The sequence below is a fragment of the Lutra lutra genome, chromosome 14 (genome assembly GCF_902655055.1).
Source record: "Lutra lutra chromosome 14, mLutLut1.2, whole genome shotgun sequence".
Lineage (NCBI taxonomy): Eukaryota > Metazoa > Chordata > Mammalia > Carnivora > Mustelidae > Lutra > Lutra lutra.
Window position 1 is genome coordinate 87157838 of NC_062291.1, and position 12021 is coordinate 87169858.

Genomic DNA, 12021 nt, shown 5'->3' on the forward strand with positions numbered 1-12021 from the left:
CGGAGAGCAAGGTGCCGAGGGAGCACAGGGCCCCGGAAGCCTTCGAGAACTACACGAGCCAGTCTTGCCCACGTCGTCCCCATCTTCCGCTCATCGCTGCCGCTTGGGTCCACTTCATGCCAGGTGGGTCCAGTGAGCGCTCAGGGCTGTGGGGCAGGTGCCATCGTTCTGTGCTGGGGGGCAGGTGCCATCATTCTGTGCTAGCTGCCAGGCAGCGAGTCCCCACCAGGGCCAGCGGCAAGTCAACCGGTCCTCGAGCGAACAGTCCAGAAGGCCGCAGGGGCACAGACGTGTGAACCTCACGGTGGCCGGAAGCCCCCGCTCCGTCTCTTCCCCGGCTCCCTGTGCTGAGCCCCGCACAGACAGCAGCCCCCCCGCCTGATATCTCTTGGGGTGCTGCTGGGCAGAGCGTGTCCAACACTATGCCGCCCCACGAGAAACGCCCCGGCATGCTGTGGGGGTGGGTTCCAGCCCTCCCAGAGCCATGGCCGCACCTGTCCAGCGAGGTCCCAGCTCCGCATGGCTCAGGGGGCAGGGGCCCACACCTGCTCCACCTGCTCCCCTGCAGGTGCCGCTCTGAGCCCTGGGGGTGATGGCTGTTACTCCCCGGTCCTCCGGAGTACCTATGCTCACTAGCCGCATTACTCCAGGGCCGCACTCTAGCCTAATAATTCTCTCCATTAAATTGCTCTGTTCTGGGCGACCTCTCCAGCCCCCTCCCTCTCTGGGAGCTTTGTACTACCCCTCAGCGGGCTCTGCTTCACTGACACTGAGTAAGCCTGGCTTTGCTGCCCACCGAAGGAATAAAGAAATGAAAATAAATAAACAAATAACATTAAAAACTCTCTCCTCAGTTTACAAGGCCGTCTCTACTTCCGGACCCTCAGGGAGCGTCTGCCTCCTGGCGTAGGCCTCCTGCTCACGCCCTGGGTGCCCAAGCCACGGGGTCCCTGCTGGACCCGAGCAATGGCCCCAGAACCCAGATCCCGGAACCAACACGGGAGCTATGCTCACTGCACTGGTGCCGAGCCCAGGGACCCGCCGTGACCAGTTTTGTCCTAATACGTGTGGTGGAACTGACTGGGCGGGCGAGGATGGGTGTCCCCGTGCGTGGGGACACCTGCAGCCCCTCCGAAGGGAGGCTCCGTGAACCACGTGATAAACACACAACAATTAGGAGAGCACCTTAGCTGGGCTGTCGCCGACATGGCTCCTCCCAGGCTCTCCTCAGCCTTTGTACGGACGCACCAACGTTTTCACGAATCTTTCAAGACACAGTGTCTTTGCTGAAATACATTTCTGCCTCCAAAGATTGTGTGAGAAGTCTTACCACAAAGCCACACTGGTTTAAAATATTTATTAATTAAAAAAAATTTAAAATTCTTTTTATACAAAGATGATGAGAAAAATCTCATGCAAACTCTGGGCATACAATAAAAATAACTCAAATATTAATATGATGATTTTGTACAAAATAATTCCATTTTAAGTAGGACCTCTGGCAGTGCAGCCATCCTCTCCGGGCCCGGCACCCCCTTGGGAACAAGGCGATGCCCGTTGACTCCTGCAGGGGTCCAGGGTCCACGTGCAGAGATGCTCACGGTCGTCACTATGATTGGTGATGAATGTCCTACGGCTACTACTCAGAACACGGCACCGAGACCTAGCACACTTGAGGAAGGAGCTCGGCATCGAGGAAGCACGAAGGTTTCCAGAAAAGTTTCAGATAATCGGCTCAACTCATGAAAACGCCTGGAGACGGTTATAGATGTTTCTGCTGAGTTACAAACCCGCAGCAGATTTATAATTTGTATATATTACAAGGAATTTGCATAATTAAAACAATTAAGGGAGCGACCTACCACGGCAATTAGAAATGCGTCAAACTCGGAACGTCGTACAAAAGAGCTTCAATATGAAACAGTAACCCCCGGAGAGCAGCCCGCGCCCCGCGCCCCGCGCCCCGCACCTGGCTTGTCGCGCTGCTTACACACTCATCTCATTCTCCGTAGCCTGAGTCTGTTTTCCTTGTCCCGTTTCTTAAGGATAAGGATGAATTGATTGAAAAAATGCTCCTGGTCCTTCTTTTTTTGAACAAGTCGAAACCTTTGATCCCGGCCGTACTTCTCCGCAAATTCCTTAAATGTGGTCCTGAAAAACGAGAGCTTTCCTGAGAGACCCTGCCCCAGGGTGGGAGTGACGTTTCTTGGCATCGCCTGGGGGTGGACAGCCCCTTTCACTAGACCTGGCTGTCATCCGGCCACAGGGAAAGGACATGAGGTAGACGGAGGGGACGAGGACGGGGAGGACGGGGACAGGACATGGGGCAGGTCATGGGACGGGGCGGGACGTGGGGCAGTTTGGGGACAGGGGCGGGATGTGGGGCAGGGACGGGATGTGGGGCAGGTCGGGGACAGGGACAGGACATGGGGCAGTTTGGGGATAGGGGCAGGATGTGGGGAAGGTCGGGAACAGGGGCGGGATCTGTGGCATGCTGGGGGACACTGGCAGGACGTGGGGCAGGTAATGGACTGAAGGCTGTAACTGTGGCCTCTCAACCCTGCCCCACCTGCTCCCGTGCTGGGTGTCACTCCCCCCGGAGGGACTGGCAGGGACCTGATCCCCTGAACCCTGCTATGGCTCCGTCTCACCAGCCTCTGGCCTCTGTCCCTCAGAGCTGGCCACCGCCCACCTGTGCCCACCACTGCCATGGCTGCCAGGGTCCCCTCCTGTCCGTGGCTCTTTTGGTCTCCTGGCTGCCCCAGGCCACTCTTGCAGGCCCTGGGCCCAGTGCGCCCGTCCTTGCTTCGGCACTGGTCACCACTGGAAGGCGGCACTGGTCACCACTGGAAGGCAGCGTGGCTTGTTTGGGGAGCCTCGCCCTACACTCAGGGTCCTTCCTGGCCCTTGCCATGGTCACGACCACGGTAAGCCCTACCTTTGTCACTTACTCCTCCCCCTGCCCCCACTCCACTGGCAGCACCGCTGAAGATCCTGAATGTCTGGCCCAGGGACCGTGTGTGGATGTCCCCACATGTCAACCAAGCGGCTCCAGGGCTGCGGAGCCAGGGAGACCAACACGGGGTCTGGGGAGGCTCACAGGGCAAACGGGACGTCCCTTGCAGGGGCAAAGGGCACCTAGCAGAGCACGGGATCCTGCGGCTCCCCTCCCCCCAGGCCTGAGCTCACAGCAGGAACAGGTGTTGGGGCAGGGCTGAGCGGCAAGAAGCAGCTGGGTTGCTCAGTCCAGGGCACCCTCTGGCTCCCCCATTTCTCCTTGCAGAGAACCCTGTATTCTGCTGCGGACGTCAAATTGTTGTACTGAATGATTATAGTGCAATGGCTTTTCTGTACACAAACAACAGTATCACACAGATGGGGCTGTTAGGACCCGGGTTCATCCCCTGTGGTTGCCAGCCTCCCTCTTCTTCCTCAAGTGCCGCTGGGTCCCTGGTCATGCCCTGGGGTCCTGCCTGCTCAGGGACTTCTCAGAAAGAAACCCCTTCTCTCTGGTGCTCTCCTCCCTTCTTCCCTCTTTCCTCCTTGCTGTGGATGGAAGTTCCATGTCCCACAGAATCATATATTGACCTCTCCTAACCCCCGGGTGCTGCTACCAGAAAGTGGGGCCTTTGGGATGATGGTGGAGCCCCGTGATGGGCTCACTGCCCTTGTAAAAGGGAGTCCAGTTTGCCCCCTGCTCCTTCCCCACGTGGGGACACAGAGGCAAGACAGCTGTCTATGAGCCAGAATGGGTCTCACTTGACCTCACAGCCCTGGAGCCCTGATCTCAGACTCCCAGCCCCCAGAACTATGAGAAAGAATTCTGTGTTGCCTGGTTTGTGGTAATTTGTTAAGCAGTCCAAATGAGCTAAGACCCTTTTTCCTTTCTTCCCTCCAAGATGAGAATCACAGGGTTTGTTACTTTCTTCACTTGTGTGGGTAGCAGTCTAAGCAATTCCCAGTTAGGGGACAGGCAGAGATCCTGTCTGCAAGGCCTTACTCTGGGCACTTCCAAAAAGAAGTGTCCCTGGAAAGAAAGGGAAACTTACAAATCTGTGGCCCCACGGCCATGCCCGAGGGGACAGCCTGGCCTCTGCTGGCCCTGGTGAACCATCCATCCAGTGGGCCTGGGGAATGCTCTGGGTCATGGACATAGCATCCCCACTTTCCCTCTGGAAGCTGGGGACACAGCCCACATGTACAGAGACAGAGGGGGCCACTATGACCTCCCAGAAGGAGCACAGAGTGCAGTACCCATAGCCTCACCGGCAGCTCAAGGAGAGGCCCCCTGTGGCTCCCAGCCCCATCCCAAGACCCCGAGAGCTGGGCAGGGGGCTGGCTCTGACTCTCTGTGTGGCTGTGGGGACAGGGCCAGAGCTAAGAAGCACTGAGAGGCTGCCTGAGGGATGCTCAGATGGTCCGTGTTGAGCTCACCTGGCCATCCAGTGTGCAGCGACTCGAACTGCACATCTTCTACTAGAATGTCCAGGGAGCGGCAGGAAGAAAAGGACATACGCACCAGAGTCACTCATTTTCCGTGTGTGTGTGTGTGTGTGTGTGTGTGTATGTGTGTGATCATTCTACTAATTGCTCAATGCATTCTGAATATTTTCTCCTTTGTTTTCATAAGAGGAGGGGAAATGTGTTGGCTTATTGTTAACATTTCACCAATGGACAGATCAAGAATATTATGTAAATGTTCCTGATGATGATGTTGGTGATGGTAATGATGGTGATGATTGTGGTGGTAGTGATGATGCTGGTGATGTTGGTGATGGTGATGGTGATGATGCTGGTGGTAGTGATGCTGATGGTGGTAGTGATGATGCTGGTGATGATAGTGGTGGTGATGGTGGTGGTGATGATGGTAGAGATGGTGGTGATGGTGGTGATGATAGTGGTGGTGATGATAGTGGTGGTGATGGTGGTGGTGGTGATGATGGTAGAGATGGTGGTGATGGTGGTGGTGATGGTGGTGGTGGTGATGATGGTAGAGATGGTGGTGATGGTGGTGGTGATGATGGTGGTGGTGATGGTGGTGGTGTTGGTGATAGTGATGATGTGGTGGTGATGCTGATGGTGGTGGTGATGGTGGTGATGATGGTGGTGATGGTGGTGGTGATGATGGTGATGGTGTTGGTGGTGGTGTTGGTGGTGGTGATGATGTGGTGGTGATGCTGATGGTGGTGGTGATGGTGGTGGTGATGATGGTGGTGGTGTTGGTGGTGGTGATGATGGTGATGATGGGCTCCCTTTCACCAAGCTTCTTCCAGGTACCAGGCACAGTTTGCTTCCCTGCCTGCACCCTGCAGGGAGCCTCCTGGAGCTGTGTTGCCTGCAGATGAGACCTGAGACCAGAAGCTCAGAAACGTGTGACGCCTCACCCACTGCCGCACTGAGGAGGGCCTGAGCAGGCTGTGCCCCGAGGCAGGGGCCCCAGATCATCTCCTCTCTCCTAGGGTCACCATGTGGGGGACACAGAAAAGCCGGTGATCTCATCTCTAATGGTAGAAAAGCACAATTACCAAGGTCTAGATGAACAGTTGCTTTTCTAGATTAGCATTTTGTGATGGGGATCATTCATGCTACATTTTCTCCCATTCAGAAAATTCAAAACTCTTGCAGTTTTGTCAGAACCCAACGTCCAGTTACCGACCCAGAGAACTGGACAATCTCCCAGCACATACGGGACCTCAGGTCTTCATAGAAAGCAACGTCAGTTAACATCTATTTAAAAACGATGCTGTACTAAGGGATTATTATAAAATACTAACACATATCTGTCCACTTAGACATAATGTCCTAACCCCAAATGAAAATAAACCACAATCACTTTTTGCTTATAAAAGTGATAGTTCTGTAATTTCAGAAGTAGTATACATTCATTACTTTTTAAATATCAGTCAACGGGAGCTAATTTTTAAGAACCGTGAAATCCACGTACTTTTCTAATTTCTGACGTCAGCCTCCTGTGGGCTTGTTCTATTTCGTGAGAGTGATGTCGGTTATTGTAGGTGCGTTTTGGCAACAATGTTACCAGGCCCATTTACTCCGGCGAGTGCACCTCCTGTCTGTACCCCAGCCGACCTGGAAGGCATCTGGAGCCAGTGGGGTTAGGGGGGTTCGTGTTCCTGCTGCTGTCTGTGGCCTGTGTGTTCAGTCTCTGATCCCTAGATCTGAAGTAAGACCCCCCCCCAAGTGCTGACCTGCTGATCATTTAGACCGTGGGGTCAGGGATGCCAGGCTGGAAAACCAGGCATCCGGGCAGCGGAACGGAGGGACAGCGGCGGAGGTGGGGGGCGAGGGGCAGGGATCGCGGTGGCCACTGGAAGGCTCACTCCCCCTCGGCAGGGAGGAGGTGGGCTTCCCTCCCCAGGGGGTCGCCGCCATCACACTCGTGGTGTCTGGGGCCCGCTGGGGTGTGCGGTTTAACAGACACAGACCGTGAGAGCCGTCTTGCAGTCACGGGCAAACGTCCAGCCTTGGGGACGCCCAGCGTCTGTTTCGTCTCCGTACCTGGGTGACACCTTAGACTCCTCCAGAAGCTTTTTGAATTCTTCTTTGGCGAGCAGCAGTTTGCTTTTCTTCTCCTTGTATTCTTCTTTTATCCTTGTCTTGACGAACTGTTCGAATATCTTAAAACACACACACAAGAAAGGTGTTACGAGGCTGCGCATCAGAAAGGAAACCTGGGTTTCAAACACAGCACGAAAGGACGGCGAGAGGGTCTGTGGTTCGGCCCTTCTTCTCCGTAGCGGCTGGGGCTGAGGCCGGAGCCCTTCGGGGAGGCGCTCTCAGCGTCACGAGACAAGTGTCTGCCTGATGAGCCTGGGTCCCCACGAGGCGCCGTCTCGGGGCCAAACCCCAAATCGGCCCTGCCCGGGGAGGTGCGGGATGGGCGGCGCAGCCCTGTCCGGAGGAGACGGGAGCTACTGAGGGTCCCAGATGCCCGGCCCCGCTGCCCCCGTGGTTCTGGTCTGGGAAGGCCATGAGTAGCTCGTCTGGTCACACACCGTCTGGCTGACAGTCACATTGCCGCTGGTAGTCCCAGTAACACGTGAGATTGTGTCATCTGTTCTAGTCGATTCCTCAAGAACATAATTGGTATTTGGGTCTCCAAATACGATTTTACCTTCGTGAAAGGAGAGTCAACCTGGCATCTCTGGTTCCCCACCCGCCAGTCCCCAAGAAGAACGCCTGTGAGCGTGGGGGTCTAGTCATCGGGGGCGCATGCGGACACGGGAAGCCTCTCCTGGGCATGTCAAGGAGCCTCTAGGCAAAGCCCCCTGAGTTCAGGCTAGACGCTCAGCCGCCACACTAGCCCCCGGCTGACAAGAGGTGGGTTTTACAAGCTAAGCCAAAGGGAAAACCACATTCCCTAGCCTAAATAGATGGGTGTGGTCTGGCAGGCAGGTGCCCCCGTGACTCTGGGACTGTAGCTCGTGCAAACCGCCAGCCGCCAGCACAACCGCACGATGCCGTGGAGCCTGTCTGCAGCCGCCCCTCGAGGATCCTCCCTCGCCAGGACCGGGCGGCTCGTCGCTCTGACAGTGGCAAGTTGTCATTTATGCTTCAGAGCCTAGAGGAGGCTCGTGCTGTTGGAGCCCTGAGAGCTTAAGAGAAAGCACTGGAGATAATTCCAACGTGTGTGCAAACATAAATAAAAAGATCGTGAAGATCGCACGTGTGATCATGGAAGGTCAATACACAGCACTCCTGAGCCAGCCCAGTCCCTGGCCACGGCAGGCGTGAGTCTGACCCGCGGGGTCCCCAGAGCGGGAGCGGGGACGCGCCCCATGGCCACGGCAGGGGCGTTCTCGGGTTCTCTCGGTAACCACCAGCCTGACGAGGTTGGGAAAACGGAGACCGCTCTCCTCTGGGCGAGTCAGCCTCAACGGGAGGCGCCAGGAGCAGGACGGAAACCGAAAGGGTGGGCCTGTACATCAAAGTAAGAGCAGGGTCCGCTCCTCGCACCAGCAAGGCCTGTGGTGTCCTAACACTGAAGCTCTCTTAGGATTTAGGTTCCTAGAAAAGGCGAAGGCAGGCTCATCACCCACACAGAAGCATGGGACTCCGTTGCGAGTCAGAGTTTCTCTCTATTCGTTTTGAATCTGGACAGAAGAAACCCTGCCCGGCTGCGGGGTCGGAGGCTGCAGGGTCCCCGCTTCTCCGGTGCTGGAACCACCAGCCCAGCGAACCCGATTTCTCTCCTCCCCATGGGGCTGCTGCTCCACTGAGGCTGCTCTAAGCCAACACGTGGGTCTCCTTCCCTCTTCGACCCATGATGCTACTTTCATTCAAAGTGGGGCAGGACTTTTTAAAAGAGGCCCCGCTCGCCCTTACCTCCTTATGGCACGATCTATGGTAATAAAAAGGAAACGTTCTCTGTTACCATGGAAATGGGTCTGAGAGGTGCCGTCCAACCCCTAATTTGGGCTCAGTCACTTCTCTCCCATAGGCCCTGGTGGCGGCGAGGGGGCGACGGGCCACCAGGAGCTTCGGCTCCCCCAGAAAAACGCCCTGGGCGGCTCACAAGGCAGTTTCCTGCTGTTCCTCATCAGGCCTCCTATAGGCTAGCGACACAGGCCTTCAGGGTCCTGGGGCTTCCCAGGGGTCCGAGGGAGTACTTGGTGTGAGCCGACATTCCAGTCTGACTGGTTTCCAGTGCACATCCAGGCCTGGGCCCAGGGTCCCGGCCCCCAGGAGGCTCAGCCCGCCTGCCCGGCACCTGCTGCTCTGGCCATGGCTGGAAGGACAGCTCCGTGGGCTCCCCGCGCCCCGGGTCGGGGGAACCGCTCAACGCCACAGCCACCTGTGCCCCTTACGTCCCACTCGCTCAGAGGCGGAAGAAGGCCTGAAACCGTAAACGGGCTGTTTCTCTGAGGGCGGGTAGCCTCACTTCCTCAGCCTCCCCAAAGGGTTAATGCCTTCCAAACACCCCCCGTGAACTGGAGAGGACCGTCCTGACTGCCTACAGATGTGCCGACGGTCGGCAGATGCGAGCCAGCGCGCTCCTCACCGCAGCAGAGAAACAAGCTTCTTCCGTGTTTTCAGGGTCGAGTTGTCAGACTTTTGGTCCTTAATATACAACAGAAGGGTGAGACCGAATCGGTGATTGCCGTCCGCTGTTTTCTTCGGATTCTACGTGTGTAATCTAACCTCGTCTGGCTCTGTTGTGACTCTTTTCTTTCTTTCTTTCTTTGGAGCCACTGCTAGCACATTTTCTACATTTTTAAATGTTTCTTTCTGGAAAATACAGCTCACGGGGAATGCAGTGCAAGGACCATTAATTCTAAGGTCGTGAAAGGTCCAAGGTCTGTATTCTAAAGCGGCCAGTCTAGGGCCATCCCAAGCACAAGCCTGTGCTGGGGTGGGGGTAGCAGGGGGCCCTGCCGTCTCTGGGACCATCAGGGTCCGCAGTCCTGAGGCTCTGCCTGGCTGTCTGGTCGCTTCCCTGGTCATCCCAGCACGGGCTTGAAGGAACTTCACGCCACGACAGAAAGGAAGATAAAAGAGCCCTTTCTGTCCCCCTGGCCCCGGGCCTTCCTGAACCCATACAGACCGTGGTGACCCAGCCCCCCGCTGAAATTAACTCTCAGGCCCCTCTGTTTTCAGGGGCTGTTCTTGATGACCCGCTCTCCATGTGCAGGAGGGAGAGACAGGATTCCCTCGGGAACCAGAGACAAGGACATCCAGATCTTCTGGAACTAATGCCAGGACCCTTCTGGCCGGGCTCTGGGGAGACCCTCTCCCCCGCCAGACCCTGGCTGAGCTGTGCAGGCCCGCACGTCATGGCTTCAGCCTCTCCCCTGGCGGTCAGCACAGCCGTCCCTCTGTCCGTCTGCCTCATCTGGGAAGCAGTACTGGCTCTGTGACCTGCTTTGTCAACAAGCCAGGGCAGACTCGTCAGGTGAAACTGTCCTCTGATGCATTCCTGAGCTTTCTGGGGACCCGAGTTCTAGAACCTCCCCCCCCCCCGCTCCTCCCTTTGCTGGGCCGTCTTCTCCTTCCTTGTTATCAGATACGACTGTAAGTCTCCCTAACACATTCTTCTGGGGTGTGGTCAGTGTTCCCAGCACAGGCAGCCCCATCCTCGAGGGTCTTCCTTGTGGGGTCACCCCCGATGGTCTACTAGGTACAGGGAGGGGCCACCTTCCCAAGCCCGGTCACCGTTCCCGCCCACCAGCTCACAAGCGAGTACACTCCGTCTGCAGCCCTCCCTCCCCTCTGACCACATGACACGACATGACAGGCAAGCGTCCCCTGGCGGGGACGGGGGGCCGTGCAGGTGTGCGCGTCCGGAACCCACCACCACGCCTCGCCCCCGCCTTACCTGCTTCCGCTCCTCCGAGTTTAGCAGGAGGTAGCGTGGATCAAACACGATTTTATGTAATTCTTTCTCCCAGGTAGAAAACGCTGACACCTGAAGAAAGATATTCAATAGAGTCGCTTTCAGCATCCAAGGCTGAGCCAAAAATAGGGCTGAAATGATCACTGGTGGGAACAGCATTAAGGGACCCCAGGCTCAGCAGCGCACCTAGCTCTCTAGGAAATCGATGCTTGGAGCATTGGAAGGTTTGATTCCCACACTCGCGACACTCGCGACACTCACTCATGACACCCGCTACACTCGCGACACTCGCGACACTCGCAACACTGTCTTCCTCGGGTTTCTTCCAGGGTCACCTGCCTCTGATCGGAAGCCCCGGTTACACCCAGGGAGCCGGGGCATTCTGGGATGTCAAGTCTTGGCTGAAACATTTGTGAGAACCGTCAGCACACCACGGCCATGACGGGGACAACTTCTTGCAAATACTCTGAGTTTAGTGTAGTTTTAGCTGATTTTCTAATCAATATTTAAACATTTTCAGGAAGGTCATTTTTTTTAAACAAACTATCTTATTTTACGGTGGTTTTAGATTTACAGAGAAGTTGAAAGAACATTAGAACATTACAAGCCGACATGACTTACCCGGTTTCCCACACTGTTAACACCTTGCACGGGTGTGGACCCCACCCAGGTCTGTCTACACTATTGCTACCCAAGGTCTTCATGTGCAACTTCTTAAGTTTTCACGTGTGTTTCTTCTTCTCGAGAGGGTCCACCCAGGACATCACGTGACAGTAAGCGTCGCATCTCCCAAGGCCCCTCTGGGCTGTGAGCATTTCTAGACTTTCCCTGCTGTTTTGACCATAATGGCTTTGATGGGAGCTGGTCATGCCATGGACGCCCCTCTGCCGACTGATCTCAGCTTTGCTCATGACAAGACGGGGTTCTGGGTCCTGGGGGAGGACCCCAGAGCCAGGCACTGCGGTCAGCACATGCCCTTGTGGTTCTCACTGTCGCAGTGACTTACAGCAGGTCGGTGTTGGTCCCGGCCCCCTGGCTGGGGTTGCCGTCCCCGGATCTGTCCTCCGAACATCCACTCTCAGTCCCCCTTCCGTGCTCGGCTGCTAGGGGAGCCACTCTGTACAGCCCACGCTCAGGGCCACGCTCCACTCTGGGGGTCAGGGGGATCCAAACACCGGTCAGTTGGAATTCTGGATGGGACGGTCACCCATTTCCCACGTTGACTTCTTTATTCCCTCACTGGCCTGCCCACAGACTCGTGGCTGTTTATTCCGCAATCTGGGCGATGACCCGATGTGACTTCCTGCTTGTCCTCGAGCCGCTCCAGCTTTGGCCATGGAGGGCTTGGCCAGTGGGCTGCTGTGTGCCTTTGGCTACACTGTCATTGTGGGGGGTGGGGCACCTCCTTATTTCCTGGAACTTCGAGGCATCTCTCCCGCCTCAGCCCCCAAATCAGACAATTCTGCGGGAATCCCGGTCCCCCTGTTGAAGGACCGAGATAGCTGAGTGTGCCGGCGGCTATGGGACGTGCAGCTTCCGGCTTCTCCCCACTGACAGAGCGCGGAAATGTTTAAGTCATTCACACGATAGTGCACTCGCTTAAAAACATTGACTAAACATTGACTCTGCCCTAGGCCCCGCGCTGCGTGCTGAGGACCCGGAGGAAGTCA

At 56.3% G+C, this 12021-nt stretch overlaps 1 protein-coding gene across 1 annotated transcript in view; it reads right to left on the reverse strand.

Moving 5' to 3' along the window:
- Nucleotides 1-1357: 1357 nt before the first annotated feature.
- LOC125085116 (transcription elongation regulator 1-like protein) overlaps nt 1358-12021 on the reverse strand; it is a 63877-nt gene continuing 53213 nt past the window's right edge. The window contains exons 6-8 of the mRNA XM_047703305.1: nt 10334-10423; nt 6517-6635; nt 1358-2151 (exon numbers count right to left, since the gene is read on the reverse strand). Coding sequence (XP_047559261.1) covers nt 1995-2151; nt 6517-6635; nt 10334-10423 — 366 coding nt within the window. The 3' untranslated portion in view covers nt 1358-1994. The remainder of the gene's footprint in view (nt 2152-6516; nt 6636-10333; nt 10424-12021) is intronic.